Below are 17,344 nucleotides of genomic sequence, written 5' to 3'. Positions count from 1 at the left end.
CAATAATCGTCGCCACACGCTTCTTATAATATCGTAATGCGCAACAGCCTTGTAAGTATGGAACTTTATTGTTTACAACACTCGATAGTGATAGTAGTACATCAGGGACACACTCAAATTCCATCCTATAATTAACGTCACGACGTAGAACAAACACAGAAGCGGTAGTGTTACGAGAATTATTCGCGTATTTTTCAGCGACGGGACAACTGAAAGTGTAACGAAATGATGTTAGTAGCCGCCTAACCATCCTCACCCTTACACACGTACCATTATATCCCAGGAAAGTGATATAGATGTAGTATCCGAGCGCCAACAGCCAAATGGTGTTGCCGATGAACGTTGATATGAACCAGTCCCTGCTAATTAGCGGATGGTAGAAGAACAGCTGTATGAAATGCAGCAGTATCAGGGGCGGGAAGAACGCATTCAAATGCACATCGAACGCGTAGCCCCACTCCATGTCGAAGTCGCTGTTTCGATCGCGAAAGTAGCGATTCGCAATCACCCAAAGCAGGGTGGCCACGATCATGCCGCAGAATATGCAGTCGACAAACACGACGTACAGTGTGAACAGGATCGTCTGCAGAAACCCTAAGCTTAACACCCACGCAAACCCAATTGACGTGACTGAAAGCGGACAATGGGACAGTGGTTAGTACGAAATGGAAAGTTTCCTCCCGTTGATAACAACATACCACAAAGGCAACCCACTAGCAACACCAAGAAGGCTGGATCATCTCGAGCAAATTGTGATTTGGTTTCTGCAAAAAGGGAAACAACAACCGATTAGAAGTGGATCCCGAACGGCCCAAAACGGCGCAGCGAAATTGCTCACGTTTGCGGTAGTTGAAGTTGCGATAGACTTTCTTCGGTGCGATGAATAGGTACACCATCTGCCACATTGCATACTCAAAGTCCATTTGGTCGAATTTGATGAAACGCCGCAGGTATTTGTAGCTTTTCGTTGTGGCGCTCATGCAATCGCGATAGTTGGCCGGTGCGGGCAGTGGCGATGCCGTTCTGGAAGACATCCCCAGCAGAGAGCTGTTGCTCCGGGATGGCGTAGGTGACGTAGCGTACTTCATTCCTGCTGCGCTATGTGTGTCGCTGTCGATGAGTTTCTTACTACTTCGTCTGCTGACTCCTTTGGTAGAATTCGAGAATGGACACGGCAATTCAGTGGATCTTTTCGTCACTCATCGCTCCGTAGACGGAAAATTATATTTTGGTAAACAGTAAATAACTGCACGTCGATGACGGATCGTGACAGGGCTGGACTGGGGTTGTGACATTTCACGCAGGGTTGGATTGATATGCAGCTGCGAACTGTAGCATACACTCATTTTTCTCATCCAATACAAATTCTTTGGGAAACAATCAATTCTTAATCTAATTACATCTTTCTGCGGTGTTATTTTAATTTAACTGGAATTGTTTAATCTTTTTAATCCCATTTTTATGCTTTATTTTGTACAACCAGCTCGAGTAGATGTCCTCCTGACGTTATTGGCATTTTGACAGCTCCGGTCCTCAACAAAAAAAAAAGTTTGCGTGATGCGAACAAAAACACGGCACCAGTTGTTATCAGTTTTGGGTGAAATCCGTGAAAAGTTTCACTTTCGGAAGATAAATTTATTGTTGTAATACGCTGTAACTATCCGCCAGTCGACAAAACCACCCGCAACGCCCGCAACGGTAATCGATGATTCACGCTGGCGTAAGAAAATTATGCTAAATCGGCCACCACCGCAACCATCATGAACCATCCGAAGCAGCTGTACTTGGGCGAGCGGTTCGACGATTTGGAGAAACTGTATATGAAGCTACCGCCCGACATAAAGGACCGGGAGATCGATATTATCTGCCGGTCGGCCCGGAAGCTGATGGAGCAGTGCGACGAAAACTACATCAAGCGGGACGAGGAGCTGGCGTACGTGGGATACATGAAGCTGATCAACCTGGTGCAGGTCATACGGAAGAACAAGGACTATGCGCGGAAGAAGGAAGCGATCACGCGGCTGCTGGGCACGCAGTCCGACTTTAATCGCATCTTCGAGAAGTTGAGCAAGCTAAAAAACAGTCTGGAAGCCCGGTACGAGGAGCGTGCCCGGCAGCGGGGTGGATCCGCGACCCTGTCCCGGGCGGTAGAACTGGAGCGGGCCAGCAACGGAAAGCAACCGGTGGTAGTGGGGAAGGAGGCGCCAATGGTTGTGCCGATCGCTTCCGGGCAAAAGCAATCCGTCACCGCGACGGAACTGCACGCCATGATAAACGATAGCCGGGTCAGCATGCTGATCATGGACTGCCGTCCGGCGAAGGACTACGAAACGTCGCACCTGCGGTACGCCTATCTCGTGAACGTGCCGGAGCATCTGCTCGTGGCCGGTATGACGGCGGGCAAGATAAATCACGCCCTGCCGCCGGAATCGCGCACGCTCTGGTCGAACCGGATGGTGAAGGAGCAGGTCGTACTGATGGACTGGAACACGTCCGGCGTACCGGTGAAGGATACACCGCTGTACATCTTGAACTACACGCTTTGTCATGTAATGGTGTTTCTTTCTGTAGTGCCATGTGATTGCTTGTTGCCAATATTTAATGTATGTTTTTCCGCTTTTCTCCCCTGAAACAGTACGATCAGGACATTGAGGACACGAAAATCATTCGACTGGATGGTGGATACGAAAGCTTCGTGCTGCACTACCCGGCAAGCTGTACGAATCCCTCCTATCGGCCACCGACGGTGTTGGACGCCATGGGTGATAATATAGGTATGGTGGCTAGCTAGCAAATGAATCGAAACAGCAAACCTAATATAAATATGTCCTTTCCAGACGATATTGAATATCCCAACATTAGCGATATACCGATGAAGGAGGAAAGCTTCACCAAGCCCGGCTTTAAGCCAACGATCGATCGTAACAGCAAGGTGGCGGCAGTCACCCTGTACGAGGCGCGCAAAAAACCGCTGGAAGACATACTAGTCGAGCACGAGCAGATACTGGACAAATCGAAGCAGAATGCGCTGGAAATTATCAACACGGAAACGGAGCTGAAGAACCTGGAGCAGCAGCAACCGCTCGAGCCGGGGCTGGACGAAACGCAAGAATCGCTCCTGTACGAAGTGATGCAGCTAAAGGACCGGCAGCGCGATTACGTATGCATCAATCACTTTTCCATCTTGGTGGTGGTAGTTGTGTTGACAAAACTCTTTGCTTTTTTTATTTCGTTAGGAAGCAGAGAAAGCACGCATTCTCGAGGAGGAGCAAAGTTACAAGCAGCTGGAGCAGGAGCAGAAGGAACGGGGTGAACAAATTTCCTCCGAGCAGGCGGAGCAGCTCGAGCGGGAAGCGTACGAACGCCGGTACGTTGACGCAATTAGTGTCCTTTCATGCTCCTTTCCGTCTTTCCACCTGCCACAGTTAACTTATGCGCTTGCGTATGTGCTTACCTTTCCGCAGGCTACGCGACAAGGAGCGGGAACAGCGCGAGCTGGAGGAGAAATGCCAACGGTTGGCGCGCGAGCGTGAAACGAAGCTTGCGCTGGCCCGTGAACAGAAGCGGCATCTTAAGGAGAACAACGTGCCCGAGCCGGTAAAGCGGGCTTACCCGGAAGACGACCAGCGGTCCGGCCCGTACGCCGGCAATGCGACGCCCGCCCGGATGCCCCTGTTTGACCGGTCCGCGAAACCGCTGGCGGATCATAATCACAACGTGCGTACGCGGGATCTGGACGTGGTGCAGCGCGACTTTGCCCCAGTGTACGGGAGTGTGGTGAGTAGAATGAGGGCTTCTTCTTACCTCATACGGGGCACCATGGTGGGGGTTTTGCGTTTGTATGATTTCCAAACCCAAATGTTTTTACTATCGCTGTATGTGTGTGTGTCTGGTTGCGTTACTTCGGTATCGTTGTTTAGAACGTGACCGCGGCTGTGGATTATGATGTGACGTGTGCGCATATGTGGCGTTTCATGCCGGCAACGTGCTGAAAGTACAAGAAACAGGTCTCTGTTTGAACTTTCGGTTTCTACAAAAGAACTGTTTCGCGAAAAGAAGAGCGGATCGTCCCATTGTCATTTGAAAACGGACAAAAATGCTAAAAAAACGGACACATTTTTACGTCAACAGCTAAAACTGTGGCTTACAAGCTCTTAAGGAAGAGAGGGAAGTAATTGATTGGAAATGTCCTTGACCTTAGCTCGTTTCAATGCACGCACAAGGTTGGACCATTTTCTCCCGAATGGCGAAGGAAGCTAAAATTAAACCCAACTGTTCCAAGAAAGCACGAATCTAAGAAATATTATTAAATTCTAATCTTGCTGAAGTGTTTACCGCGAACAAGAGAGCAAACAACATCCATTTGTCAGTGGATCTTAAGCATCTGGGAAGTATTCGTCGCGTGTCGTCTGTATCACATTTCAGCGAAATGCTAATAATAACGAGAACGACGCGATTTTTTTTGTTGTTGTCTCCAGAGTGCCTATTGTATGCCAACTTTCCCCTAAAGCGGTGCCATTTCATCCGCAACTGCTGTTCCCTATTGAACCAAATCAATAACAAACTTTTACGCCAAGAACGTAACGCCACCTCCGTCCTTTTTAGCAGAGCGGATGTCTCTACTCTTCGGATGTTATTTTCCACCAATACATAGCAATCTTTTGCTAGTAATGTGGTGATATTTGACCCACACCCCTCATCCGGCCGTAGACGACGCCAACACACACTGACACTGAAAGGATGAGAAATAATAGAGAGCATAATTGTGATGCGCCGAAAGCGTAACCGAACGGCATGGTATTGGTGATGCATTGCAGATGTAGACGAGCAAATTGTCATGCAATTGCCATGGTGGTTGACTGGCTCAATGCGACATTTCACTTCGCTTCTCGTCCTTCCTCTCCATTCCCCCCAATCGACAGCATCCCAACCTCCTCCTACCAGGTGGATCCATCGAGAAGGCACACGAAACCTTCCCTCTTAACTTCCTCATATGCTTTTTGTCGCGTTTATAGGTGCGTTATTTTTCCCCCAGTCCAGGAAGCGCATTTCAAAACGGTTTCCATCCCTTTTAGAGCCTTTTTCGAAGGAAATCATATTTGCGTGTTTCGCGGTTCGCGCGTCGGGTGCGGTCGCGCGTCAATGGAGGCGCCCAGTTGTTGACGCAAAACGTGGCTCAAAACTTTCCTTTGAAGTGTACAACCCTAAACTGACAGTATATTGGAATAGCAGTACACAAGAAAGGGCTGTTTATTGGTTTATTGCGAGAAAAAAAACACCACCTAAACTGCATCACAAACAACGTCAAGCGAGAAAATTAGTTCAGGCGTAGTTGTGGCGCGTCCGTGTACAACAACAAAAACACACATGTCTGCAGTGTCACACACGTAGACTGGTGCATATAAATCTGTTACCGGTAAGCCCGCGAGCCCTCGAATCATTGTGCTAGACAGGCAAGAACGATGGTGCTGGTGGTGGGAGGTATGCGGTGGAATGTGTATAGGAATTAGCCACGCGCTTTTTACGCTGACCACGTGTATCGACTGGAACAGCAAACGCTAAATGGCGGCTTTACCTTTACCTCCCCCCTCCCGGAAATGGGGTGAGCTTGTGTCCAGAACACGTTGCGCTGCCGTACGTTCGGTTTTTTGAGCAGCATTCCACAGTGTGGTTTGAGGTCCTTCTGTCCTGTTTTACGTCTACTTTCCATCCATTTCGTTCGTTCCAGCACCCTCACACACATCGGTGTAGAAACCCTTGGCCGTAACATTCACCGGGCTTTAGCGCGGCTTGTTTACCGGCTTTACTGGCGTCGCCTGTTCTCTCTCTCCTCGCCATGGCAATGGCTTGTTTTGCCATGTGTCGGGTGCGTTCGTGTTCTGTGCTGATTCTCGCCAATTAGCGCTGTCTACCGTTCCAGGACGTTGGAAAATAGAGAGAGAGAGCGAAAGAGACATCCAAACGTGAGACGTTCTTGTCACTATTCTCTCCCTCTCGACGCTCTCGTCAAATCGGCAGTCCTTAGCTACGCGGCCACATTCCATCGAAGTAGCAGTAGTTCGCGTATGCCGGAACGTTTGTGACTGTTTCAGGCAGGACAGTTCGTCCCTGGACACCGGTGGTGAAACGTACCCAAGAGTCCCGTGTGCCAACGCGCACAGAGCACAGCTCTAGCCCACAGAAGCCCGAACTTTGGGAAGTTCAAAATACCACAACGTTTGACTATTTGTCGCCGTTTGACTACGTGTGCGCTTGTGTGTGTGTGTGTGCGCATGAATATTGTTACCGTGCCAGCCTTTGTTTGTCCGCTTTAGTGGAGCGCTCCGTTCCCGGTTACGGTTGACGACGGTTCGGGTGGAAGGAAATCAAATTCTTTCGCGCGGAAAACTCCATTACCGTGGCGAAAGCTATTTCGTTGTTGGTGCTTTCTTCATTAACGCTCTGCGGTTCCGTTTGCGCCTTTGGGAGAGGTGGTAGTAGTAGTAGTAGGCTGTGGGAAGGTGAAAAGCATCTCGTGTTTTGTTTGTGTTTTTGGGACCTCCTCGTGCGACTGAAATCAATAGTGGATTGGAGTTTGCGCGTGTGTGTGTATGCGAGCTTAAATGTATTAAAACTACACAAACAAAAGGTGAAAAAAGAACGGTAATGACGACGACGGGTTGAATACTATTGACGTTTGCCTAATTGGACGCTCTGTGGGTAAATATTGGTTAGTAGTCGTCTGCACGTCTCGTCTGTGATATCGAGCCCAACCACAATCGATCGAGCTAAACCCCAAAAAAAAAAATCGGGAAGGATTATAGCACGGAATAATTAACCTATTAAGCGCGTGTGTGCCTTGTGTGAGTGTGGAAAAAGATTGAGCGATTTTACGAAATATCGTCAGCCACAACACCTCTCTGCCAGACCTACCGCATATCTGCCGCGATCCGTTTGCAACGCTTGGACGACGGCAATGAGAACTGGTGCGGGCGTCGATCGTTGTTTGAGTTTAGCGCGTTCCCCGAACGCATCCGGCTTGCCATTGGGTTTGTGCTTGAAATTAGCCACAAAACGACGTGGTGCACTCCAGCAAAAGAGCAGCACAGCAGGAAGGGCGACAACGGAACGACAGACCATTCACGGCGACGAACACCTCAAGTGCCAAAGCAGCAGATACAGCACCGTACCGGCCAACGAAAGCGCTCCTAGAAGGTGTTGTTAGAAACAAAGGAAAAGTTCGAAACAGTTATCTGTGCCAGTTCGATTCAGGGACACAACAAAATACACAGAGAAACACGTAGTGGCTTTAGAAGTCCTTAAGAAAAGGACAAATAAACGCTCATACAGGGAAAAGAAGTCTTTCGAACTGTTCAACAGCAACGTTTGGCAGCTCCTCAAAACCGGACGGCAAGATGGTCGTTGTCGCGGGATATAAAATAAAGCTTCCACACTACCATCAGCTCATCCCGTACAAAAAGGTAATGTGGTACAAAGGAACTAAGGAATAACACCATACGACAAAAAATGTTACTAAATGAACATTCTTTATACACAAATAACTGTTGCCCGTGTTGGAGCTTTCAAGCTTTGTACTGTCTTGGTGTGGGGAAGGAGGTTGGTGGGCTCTTCCAAACCACTCCGGTTCGTTCGTTCGTTCGTGTTGATTGCTTAGAAATTAACCGGGAGTGGTAAACTTTATCACACACTCACACCCTATATCATCTGACCCGCGCGAACAATTCGGAACTTCGCGCCATAGCGTGACAGTGGCACGTGAAGAGAAAATTAAGTTTCGTTTTTATCACCTTTCCCTTATTCCCTCGTCTGGTTGCTCTTGCTTTGGGGCAGAGTGCGTCCCACTGGTCCTTCGGTGAGGCCACCGCGTGGAGGTGAAGGACATCCACACTCGCTGCCGTGGCTTTCGCTCGTTGCCTGAGTGCCAGCGAGCATTAATTAGCATAGTCAGTGAGCCGTGCGTGCGTAAGCTGCAGGGGGGAATTAATAATTTGTAAGCATCCTTTTTGCAGTGTTCCTCCAAATGTCCCGGTGTTGGTTTTGCAATGCGCTTTGCGCGGTAATTATTTACAGAACATTGCAGAAATAGAGCCATACCATGTGAAAGGGATTGTAATGTCACATAGAAAAGGACAAGAAAGGAAAACTACATAATGACCGGAAAATGACCATCTGTTAGAGGCCCAACGGTCTGGTCGGTAAATGCCCGTGTTTTGCTATTTCAGTATATGAACAGGCGAAGTCGTCGGGGTCGTGCCTACTTCGATGCGGCGACGGTTGTGCTTGTGTAAGGGCTGCCATTTTCACCCGGTTCCGGGTGGATTTGGAAGCCGTTGAACCACCCCCGAATGACGTTTGTACGGTACTACGCGAAGGGTTATGCCCGGCGGGAAGCAATTCTTCAAAACAGACGCTGCGCCTCCCCGCGAAGGAAGCAGGAGAACGCTTTAATTATTCACCAATTTCTTCAGTAAACTATTTTTAATAGTGTGAGGGCAAAGCAGAGCATGCAAACGACAGCCGCGATGGTGACTGACGTGTGCGAGCGTCGGCCTACCTGGATGGATAGTGGAACGCTCATTGCTGAAGAAGTTGGTACCACCTACCACCTACAACGTCTGGCGAAGCGTTTGACTCGTTTACCGATTCCAATAATTTTCTGCGGTGTGCCGAGAGAACTGTACCGGCTTCATCGCGAATGTTTGCTGGTGACATGGGGAGTGCGGGGAGGGGGGAGGGGGGGGGTTTATACTGGCGTCACTGGCCCCATTTGTTTGTGCCACTGGGTTGTGGATGGATTGGATTGGGATGTGATATTTTTGGTTCACTTTCTCTTCCCCCTTTTCCCAAACCACCATTTGGTCCATTGTCCGGGTGCGGCTGGTAAAGATGGATGACCAACAGCAACAACAGCCAGAAGAAGAAGAAAATAAACTAGCCAAGAATTCACACACACACACAAGGGCCTGGAGGGATGGGTTGCCACAAACGATGCAAGTTTTGCCGGCTGCCCTGAGAAGCGTGTGTGTTTTGGCATTTGTTTTTCCTGTTTTCCCGTCTTTTCCGTCGGCACGATAACACGCCAGGACGTCGTGCGTGTGTGTTTGTGTGTGTTGCAGATGTGTGTTATTCGATAAGGCTCTCTAGCACACAACAAACGGGGTTGAGGTGTGGGGATGAAATTTCCATAACAATGAACCGCTGGCTATATCGAACGTTGCACGGAATGCTTTCTCGATGGGAAAGCGAAGGGCCCGGCGAAAGCACTGGAAAGAGTGAAATTAATGGCAGTAATTGATTCTTTTCTTGTGTTGTTGTTGTTTGTTGTTGAGCGCTTTCCTTAAGTGTTCTCTTGCTGGCGATTTAGCGGATCGAGACGAAAGTTCATTACCGTTTATCCATATGATACTTTATTTTAGCCTCCGTGGAGGAGGTTAGTGTCGGCAGATGAGTGAAGGGGTTTATTAAAGGGGTTAAAATAGTTTGTAGAAAAAATACATATACTGAAAGGTCGAAAAAGGTCTAGCAGTCTCTAGCCAAATGCACGACTTTGGTGTTCTGGCGTTCAAAAGTAAGAAACCGCGATCGATCGCTATTACTCAACACAGCGTGTGGCCAATTACACGCTTCGCTTTCAAGCGAAAGGCAGAAAAGGAATTTGCTTGTTTTGAATAAGGAAATTATTTTTGTTCTAATAGTTTAATTCAATTACCATCAACACAGAGTGTGCCTTCGGTTGAGAAAAGCGCGCCATACGTGTGTATGTGTGTGTGTGTGTGTGTTTGTGAGCGGATTACAAGTTGTCTTGCACCCCGTCCCCGAGGCGGAAACCATCGTCCTTTTGTGTCTGTGCACTTAAAAATGAAATCAACTGTAAACTATATGGTTCATGTATTTGTCTTGTATGTCCTTTTATATCATATTATATACTAAAAAACACGCGCTTGCTCTCTCTCACACAGGGACGCGGTCTGACCGGGTTGAAGAATTTAGGTAACACCTGCTACATGAACAGCATACTGCAGTGCCTCAGCAATACGCACTTTCTCAACGAATTCTTCCACGATCCGTCGTTCAAGATGCACCTCAACCGGTGAGTATGATTGACAGCTTCCTACTTACTGCTTGTACTCATATGGCATCGGGAAAGGATTTCCTCCCCCCCCCCCCGATCCGCGCATGATGTAAGCGCTCGGTAAACGGCGCTGTGCAGTTACGAAGTTTTTTTTCTTCTGGCTTTTATTTAAATTCTTGTCCTTTTTTGATGTTGCAGCAACAACAAAACGCAGGGCAAGATTGGGGAAGAGGTGGCCGCCGTCATCAAGGCACTGTGGACGGGGCAGTACAAGTGTATTGCAAGCAAAAATTTGCGGGTAAGTTTCTGTTGCTGGCACCGGTAAGCTTCTAGGTAAGCCGACAGGTGGCGGTGGTTCGTGTTTTGTTTAATTTAGCATGATGCAAACGAAAAATGCTTGCCGCTGGGTCGTGAGAAAGCCTGTAGTAATAGGGAGTAATTAGCTTACCGACTGTGGTTACACGAGCACGTGTTCGTGTATTCGGGTGGGGTTGGATTTGGAGTAGAATAAATTACTTACGGCATAATGTACGGTCGCGTTTCGAGGGAAGATGAGAAGTGTGGACAGTTTTATGAAATGTCGTTGATGCTCTTGATTGTTTTGGCACGACGAAACGTCCTTCAATAGGGTTAGCGGATTTGTCCAGCTAGCGTGTTAAATTAATCGCTAGCTTATCCAGTGTATGTACACGGCATCATCATAATCTGGTTAGGCGCGGTGTACTGTTACAGGGCGAAGGAAAGGCTCTCTCTCTCTCTCGCGCGCGCTGGGAGTAAGTTTTTGCAAGCTAACCGTTTTCTTATTGTTCCCCTCTTTCCCCCCTCCAGTACGTCGTTGGACAGTACGAGCGACAGTTCGGGGGCATCGAGCAGCAGGATTCGCACGAGTTTCTCACAATCCTCATGGATTGGCTACATTCCGATCTGCAGACGAAACAGATGCAGGTAAGCGCGTTAACGCGTCAATGAGAAGGAAAACAAATGGACCAGTTTTAATAACACACACACACACATCCATTTCCCTTCCCGCCCCGCGGTACAGATATCCACCAGCCTCGATCAGCTGCCCCCGTCGGAAAAGGCATGGATAGAGCATTTCAAGGGCAAGGACAGCTACATCTCGGAACTGTTCTACGGGCAGATCAAAAGTACGGTCAAGTGCACCCGGTGCCACAAGGAAAGTGCCACCTACGAATCGTTTTCGAATCTCAGCCTGGAGCTGCCGCAAGATTCAAACATCTGCTACCTGGAGGTAAGGGAAGAAGCAGTTTTGCAGTGCGCTCTGCCCCCATCCCCAGCATTGCTAAAGCACAATCTGTCTGTCTCTTTCCATTCCATCGTCTGTCCGCCACAGAATTGCCTCGATATGTACTTCAACGGCGAGGAGGTGCGCGGCTGGCACTGTCCAAAGTGTAAGAGCAATCAGGACGCGATCAAAAAGCTGGACATCTCCCGGCTACCGTCGATACTGGTGGTGCACTTCAAGCGCTTCTACGCCGACCCGGACACGATGGCGACGGTGTACCGGAAGAAGCAAACGCTCGTCAAGTTTCCGCTCAGCGAGCTGAACATGACGCGCTACCTGGCCCGCACCGAGGTGAACCGGAACAAGCGGCTCACCACGTTCCGGTACCATCTGTACGGCGTTTCCAACCACTACGGCTCTATGGAGAGCGGCCACTACACGGCATTCTGCCTGAACAATATACATCAAAAGTAAGGCTTATATCGCTCATCGAGCATTTCAAATTGCTAATACCGTCCCCCTTGTCTGCAGATGGTTCAAGTTCGACGATTACAACGTGTCCAGCATCGATGCGTCGGATGTGCAAGCGAGCGCAGCGTACATTCTTTTCTACTCCTGCCTACCCGACCGGCCACAGTCGGACGTGCGATAAGGCGGCCGCCGGTGGATCGTTGTATCGGTATTGTACGATCACAAACAATCGTTGCGCATTGTTTTGCAAGAGACTTGGTGGAATGTTCAAAATGATGTTAACGTTATACATAAATACGATTATTGTTCGCGCGAAACGAGGGAAAGAACGAAAGCAACGATAGGGGGGAATAAAAAATGATAAGAGCTACCACTACCACCACACTACCACCGCCGTAAGGTTTAACGGATTGGGCAGGGTGAACAGAGGAAGTAGTCTGGGTCCGAAAAGGGCGAAGATACACGCTGGAGGGCGGAAAGGGTAGACTCATTAACTATGCATCTAATATACATATATTTATATTGCTATAACACCTACATACTACACACACACACTGTGATTGCCAATCAAAAAAGGGATAGAAAGGAATGGGAACTACGGAACAGCGAACTAGCCAGGATTGTGTAGCGAAATTGAGCCGTTGTAATATAAAACCAATGCCTGTGGATGTTTTTTTTTCGTTTTTTTGATAATTTATGCTGCGTGTGGTATGGGGGGTATGCTGGATGTGAGACGTCTTAGGTAGGAATTAAAACAGGAAAACGGGATTCGTTGTGTCTTCAGAAGGAAGGTTCAGAGTAAACCAGTGGACGAGACGCGCGTGTTAATTACAGAGCCAGTGTGACTACAGAGATGTATGTTGAGAGCTACGAACAACATATTTTTTGCAAGCAAATATATATAAAATCATCCAATTCGGATATTGGACATGACTTCTAAACCATTCTTCTTTCTGTTTTCTGGCGTTGTCGTAAAAGAAAATTGAGATGGATTTGTTTTTTTTTTTTGTTATAATGAATACCTTCATTGCTTATATGAATACATTATTATAATGCATATTTTCGCTCAATGTACCCTAGCATTGAGTAACACGTCGTTTTTTTTAAATTATTTATATACGCTAGCGCTCTCATTCACGCAACGATCTATATATGTAGATGCCGTATTGCACCGTTATGCCGGTGTATGTAAAGTCTTATCATTTGGTATTAAATATGGTTTGATTTTAGCTTGATACGCACCCTCAATTTGAGCTACACAGTCTCACAGTATTCGGTTTGATACGGTATCGCTTTAAATTTGTTGCTTAAATTACCAAAAAACCGTTTCATTTTAGAAGAACAATTTCGGGCTTTTTTGTTTTAATTTTGTTTTCTTGTTTTTTGATTTTTTGTTTTAATTTGATCGAGATTTTACTTTTACATTTAACAACTAAATTGAAAGCTAGCGCAGAAAGCTACCTAACATATGTATAGTTCGATAGTGAAGCAATAGAACACATTCGTTCGGCAGTTGGGCGAGAAAAGCGTCGTAACACGTACTTTTTAGGGTTTTATGGACTTTTTGTTTTTCGCTACACGTGCCCTCGTTTTCTCGTTAGAATAGTTTGGTCCCTCGCACCTTTTTCTACGGAATTGGGGCTAAAAGGTGAGGGAAACGTTTTGCTTCTTGCTGCCTGATAGTATAGCCGAGCGCATAAGATAAATTACTTTATGGGAAGAGTTTGGCTCTGCAATGACTAGCAAAGTACGCAGAGCAAGTACACTACACTACCGTTTAGTCACTTTTAGTCACAATGCTTATGATGTGTGTTTAGTTTCTGGTTTGTAAAAAAGCCGTCTTTTTTAAACTGTCCCTTTGTTTCCTAGAAATGCCCTACAGAGCAAACACGTGCCACTGCTGCTGCTTATCAAATTACGCACATTCAAACATTGTATCGAGAAATGAAAGAGCTTAAACACATAAACACACCGTTACGACTTACCACTTAAACCGGCTACCATTCAAACCGAAAGCTCCTCGGTGGAAGAATTGATTTGTGTCGACTCACCCTGCAGCCGGCCATCGCTCGGATGGACCCGCACACCGGTCGGGATCGACCCATCGGTAGACCGATCTGCCGTTCCGCCGGGCGCAGGATTAGCAGGGCAGATGTCGGTCAGAATGACCACCTCGTAGGGGCTGCAGTCGGACAGGTGCAGAAACGAGCACAGCCAACCGTAGAACCCTTTCTCGATGTCGGCGATCTCGTTCAGCCAAGCCCGAAAGTGGAAACTGATCTGCCGGATGCCAGCGTACAGCGCGAGCCCCACCGTACACAGCACGATGCCGAGCGGGTAGGCCAGAATGAGCAGCGGCGACATGAGCAGCTTGTGGCAGTACGATCGCTCCTCGTTGAAGTACGTGAACATGTTGTACCAGGTGACGGTGCCCATGTAGAAGGAGTAGATCCCGGTCGTTAGCGTCACGAACGGCAGACAGACGAGCGACAGCAGCAGGATGTGAACTCCCGTGCGCAGCGTGCAGCAGCTTCGTTCGCTGCGACTAGACTCGCTATGTACGGCCAGCGCCTGTTTGCTGATTTGCTCCAGCTCTTCGCGCGAAATGTTTAGCTGCACATCGATCGATTGGCCCTTCTTACGGCCACGCTTGATCGTGCCCGTCATCGTCAGATAGTTATCGGTGGAGGAAGCGTACGAGCGGTTCGTGTTGTACCGCTCCAGGCTATGCTGGTCGAGCTCGGCGTTCAGCACGCTCGTCTCGCCCGACTCCAGGTCTTCGTAGTTGCAGATGGCCGACGGTGACCGACGCCGTCCTATTTCGTCCAGATCGGTACGAATGTTGACCCGCTTTTTGGACCGCTTGCCACTGCCGCCGGTAAGCAGTTCGGCCGACTTGCTCGACTTCCGGTCGAGACTGCTCTCCGAGATGCTGCTCGGCGTCACGGTGGAGCTGTCCTTGAGCGGATGAAAGTGCTGCAGCTCGTTCAGATCGTCCTCGTCCTCGTTGGTGCCGTTCGCGATCGGGCCCCCTTTGCCGGTGGAGCTGATTTCGATAATCTCCTCACTGTTCCAGCGCTTATTTCTGCGACAGTCTTCTCGTTCCGGTGTTAGATCCCACTCTTTACGGGTACCCTGCAAGGAAGGATAATTTACTGTTGTGTGCGTGTGCAGATATACAAACCGAGCCCCCAAGCAGGTCCCTCCAACCGGCAAAATGGACATCAAAACAAAACATCCTGCTTTCTAAACACACTCACACAGCCGTACAGTCAATCGCACACGTCAAAACATTCGCACCAATACTACGACACCATGTCAAAGAAAGGATATTCGTGACAATAACAAAAGCAACAAGAAAATGACCCACCCAAACGACGGGGACGCTATTCAAGCTGCCGAACGCACATTCGTACTTTTGAATTTCACATGTCCTCTTACCTGTATGTTCACGATGTGATCGATATGATTGCCATGGTTTGTCTTCTTTCCTGTTTGCCGTTTTCTCGGCGGAATAAACACGGGAAACTCACTCTGGCCACCGCCTAAATGTCGGTTTGGCGACGGCTGCTGGTGCTGTTGCGTCCGCACGACCATATCGTCCGTTGCTAGGCCAACCATGGTTTACTTTATCACTGGCGATGGGGAATGCGGTTTTCGTGCTATTTCAAAACTTATCATTTCACGGCACCGTGAAAAAGGATATGCTACGCGGGGAAACAGGACGATTGGGCGACTCTGGCCGAAGGTCCTGTTTGAAGACTTGCTGTCAAATATTGTATCCGCGTAGCGTCCATGTCCATGCACAGACAGGCGCAGTGCAGCTCCGACAACTAGATATCCGGCAAAAGCACGCAACGGAACATCCTGGAATGTTTATGTGTTAGTGTTGTTGTTAGAAACTTACTACATTTTGTATGAATCGTAAATTACTGTGTGAAATCATTAGAAGACCATCAATTTAATTCGAGAAACATATTCCCCAGCTATCGTTCCGAGTTCGATTATTTCAAATATCAAGCCTGGAGAATGTTTAGGGATGCCAATTTTGACTGTAATTTTCAATTTCATATCGTTCATTAAATTTCATATTTTCTGGAACTGCGAACGAACTTTCCCCTGATTGTTTAAATTTGACTCACGATTCTGCTAGTCTGGCAACACTGCTTGATGCGGCTGTCAACTGACCGTTTGTTTACCATCCATGCTGTTGTGCAGGGAGCTGATACAAACAAACCAGCATGAACCAACAATTTAGGAGGGGACTGCGTAATTCCAATCGATAAAAGATGCAAAATTCTTCGTCGCAGTATTCATCGCTGATAAAAGAACAAAGACAGCTGAAGAAGGCCGAAACAATGCTGCAATCAATGATCGATAAGATCAATCACGAACTGAACCAGCTGGTGGTAAGGATCGCCACAATGCTCCACATCTTATATGACCGTTGGGACACATTTAATCGTGAAAATGATTCATTGCACAGGTGGAAGAATTGCAGATCAAATCTCGCGATGCACAGCTTAGCGTAGAAACAACAACCGCCAAGATGGTGAAGCCAGATCCGCTGATGGATGTGGCTACGTGCAGCACAGCTGAAATCAATCAACAAAAGCTCGACCTAGCAGTGCAGGATGACAAGCTGCTAAAATCACTGGAGGAGTCCGAAGACGATCTTGATGATTTGGTGGGATGATTTCTCACAAGAGCAACAATAACCGAAGATCATTGTCCCGTTTGTAGGTGCACTAAATAAACACGTTTACTTATCATTTTAACAGCAATCCTTACAGACAACCCAGTTCGATTACTGTGCCGCTTCACCGGGTTTCCCTGTGCCGGTGTCTGTTTTCTCTCCTTCCGGTGGCTTGGCCTCCTTCAGCTCCTGATCTATTCGCTCTTTTGCGCGGAACACTTTCGACTGTAGGTAGAACGAGCCACCCTTCGATTTATCGTTCACGCTGAACAGATGATCGTAGTTTTTCTGCACCTCCTCTGGGTCGAGCTTCGTTACGTTGAGGATTTGTTGTGCCTCTTCCAGCGTCATTCCTGCCGGTACGAAAACACGTGTTAGTGGCGTGCTGGGATGGCGGATCCCGCGCGCTAAAGATCACCCAGCTTACCCGTTCTCAGGTTGGCTGCGGCACGATTTTGTCCCTTCTGTCCACCGCCCGCTCGCTTGGCCGCTTCTTGCGATGCTGCTATCTCCTGCTTGAGGGCCCGCGTGAACGCCTTTCCAATGATTTGGCCACCGAGCACAATGATCTGTGCAATGTACTTTGCCATGCTGCGCTCGTTCGTTTGCGCTTCGCGTGCGTTTCTGTTTAACGGACGTGCGGCTGGATTTACGATGGATTTGTCGGAGGTAGGAAGGTTGTTTTTCTCGTCTGTAGTTTAATCTAATTTCATCATTTCTTTTCGGCAGCTCCGGTTTCTAGAGAAATATCGAAACAACTTTAGTTACACAACGAGCTTCAACTTTTGACAGATCATTGTTGACATTATGCTGCACACTGGATACCTCTCGCATTGAACGCTGGACAATTCTGGCGGTG

The 17,344-nt window shown here is 48.1% G+C and overlaps 5 protein-coding genes across 6 annotated transcripts; 2 read left to right on the top strand and 3 right to left on the bottom strand.

Moving 5' to 3' along the window:
* Positions 1-48: 48 nt before the first annotated feature.
* LOC120898793 (protein unc-50 homolog) lies at positions 49-1,271 on the bottom strand. The gene is made up of 4 exons (XM_040305137.1): positions 839-1,271; positions 699-764; positions 271-630; positions 49-209 (listed from the first exon to the last, which is right to left on the bottom strand). The coding sequence occupies exons 1-4, from the start codon at positions 1,086-1,088 to the stop codon at positions 73-75; spliced, it is 813 nt and encodes a 270-aa protein (XP_040161071.1). The 5' UTR covers positions 1,089-1,271; the 3' UTR covers positions 49-72.
* A 265-nt stretch (positions 1,272-1,536) lies between these two features.
* Positions 1,537-12,730, top strand: LOC120908901 (ubiquitin carboxyl-terminal hydrolase 8). Of its 2 annotated transcripts, XM_040320406.1 has the most exons (11): positions 1,537-2,549; positions 2,636-2,774; positions 2,838-3,160; positions 3,237-3,367; positions 3,465-3,777; positions 9,960-10,090; positions 10,271-10,370; positions 10,901-11,017; positions 11,115-11,324; positions 11,427-11,788; positions 11,850-12,730. In XM_040320406.1, exons 1-11 carry the CDS (start codon positions 1,761-1,763, stop codon positions 11,968-11,970), a joined length of 2,736 nt encoding a protein of 911 aa, XP_040176340.1. In that variant the 5' UTR covers positions 1,537-1,760; the 3' UTR covers positions 11,971-12,730. The 2 variants fall into 2 exon arrangements, with proteins under 2 accessions (XP_040176340.1, XP_040176341.1); XM_040320407.1 differs by lacking the exons at positions 1,537-2,549; positions 2,636-2,774; positions 2,838-3,160; positions 3,237-3,367; positions 3,465-3,777 and adding an exon at positions 6,055-7,460.
* A 414-nt stretch (positions 12,731-13,144) lies between these two features.
* Positions 13,145-15,916, bottom strand: LOC120908902 (transmembrane protein 169). The gene is made up of 2 exons (XM_040294892.1): positions 15,231-15,916; positions 13,145-14,924 (listed from the first exon to the last, which is right to left on the bottom strand). Exons 1-2 carry the CDS (start codon positions 15,408-15,410, stop codon positions 13,794-13,796), a joined length of 1,311 nt encoding a protein of 436 aa, XP_040150826.1. The 5' UTR covers positions 15,411-15,916; the 3' UTR covers positions 13,145-13,793.
* Positions 15,917-15,980: 64 nt separating this feature from the next.
* Positions 15,981-16,573, top strand: LOC120893179. The gene is made up of 2 exons (XM_040294894.1): positions 15,981-16,198; positions 16,276-16,573. The coding sequence occupies exons 1-2, from the start codon at positions 16,079-16,081 to the stop codon at positions 16,483-16,485; spliced, it is 330 nt and encodes a 109-aa protein (XP_040150828.1). The 5' UTR covers positions 15,981-16,078; the 3' UTR covers positions 16,486-16,573.
* LOC120893178 (mitochondrial import inner membrane translocase subunit Tim16) lies at positions 16,521-17,292 on the bottom strand. The gene is made up of 2 exons (XM_040294893.1): positions 16,913-17,292; positions 16,521-16,838 (listed from the first exon to the last, which is right to left on the bottom strand). The coding sequence occupies exons 1-2, from the start codon at positions 17,073-17,075 to the stop codon at positions 16,597-16,599; spliced, it is 405 nt and encodes a 134-aa protein (XP_040150827.1). The 5' UTR covers positions 17,076-17,292; the 3' UTR covers positions 16,521-16,596.
* Between the last annotated feature and the right edge of the window lie 52 nt (positions 17,293-17,344).

The sequence above is a fragment of the Anopheles arabiensis genome, chromosome 2 (genome assembly GCF_016920715.1).
Source record: "Anopheles arabiensis isolate DONGOLA chromosome 2, AaraD3, whole genome shotgun sequence".
NCBI classification, from domain to species: domain Eukaryota; kingdom Metazoa; phylum Arthropoda; class Insecta; order Diptera; family Culicidae; genus Anopheles; species Anopheles arabiensis.
The sequence above is the reverse complement of the archived record's forward strand: the minus strand, read 5'-3'. Positions and strand labels throughout refer to the sequence as shown.

Bases quoted from the DNA above. Each gene is read 5' to 3' on its own strand.
- LOC120898793 (XM_040305137.1), bottom strand. From the start codon at position 1,088: ATGAAGTACGCTACGTCACCTACGCCATCCCGGAGCAACAGCTCTCTG. The intron at 765-838 runs GTGAGCAATTTC...CCCTTTTTGCAG, and splicing joins CAACTTCAACTACCGCAAAC to AAACCAAATCACAATTTGCT. The intron at 210-270 runs GTACGTGTGTAA...TTACACTTTCAG, and splicing joins CACTTTCCTGGGATATAATG to TTGTCCCGTCGCTGAAAAAT.
- LOC120908901 (XM_040320406.1), top strand. From the start codon at position 1,761: ATGAACCATCCGAAGCAGCTGTACTTGGGCGAGCGGTTCGACGATTTG. The intron at 3,778-9,959 runs GTGAGTAGAATG...TCTCTCACACAG, and splicing joins CCCCAGTGTACGGGAGTGTG to GGACGCGGTCTGACCGGGTT. The intron at 11,018-11,114 runs GTAAGCGCGTTA...CCCGCGGTACAG, and splicing joins TGCAGACGAAACAGATGCAG to ATATCCACCAGCCTCGATCA.
- LOC120908902 (XM_040294892.1), bottom strand. From the start codon at position 15,410: ATGGTTGGCCTAGCAACGGACGATATGGTCGTGCGGACGCAACAGCAC. The intron at 14,925-15,230 runs GTAAGAGGACAT...CCTTCCTTGCAG, and splicing joins ATCACATCGTGAACATACAG to GGTACCCGTAAAGAGTGGGA.
- LOC120893179 (XM_040294894.1), top strand. From the start codon at position 16,079: ATGCAAAATTCTTCGTCGCAGTATTCATCGCTGATAAAAGAACAAAGA. The intron at 16,199-16,275 runs GTAAGGATCGCC...TTCATTGCACAG, and splicing joins ACGAACTGAACCAGCTGGTG to GTGGAAGAATTGCAGATCAA.
- LOC120893178 (XM_040294893.1), bottom strand. From the start codon at position 17,075: ATGGCAAAGTACATTGCACAGATCATTGTGCTCGGTGGCCAAATCATT. The intron at 16,839-16,912 runs GTAAGCTGGGTG...TCGTACCGGCAG, and splicing joins CGCAGCCAACCTGAGAACGG to GAATGACGCTGGAAGAGGCA.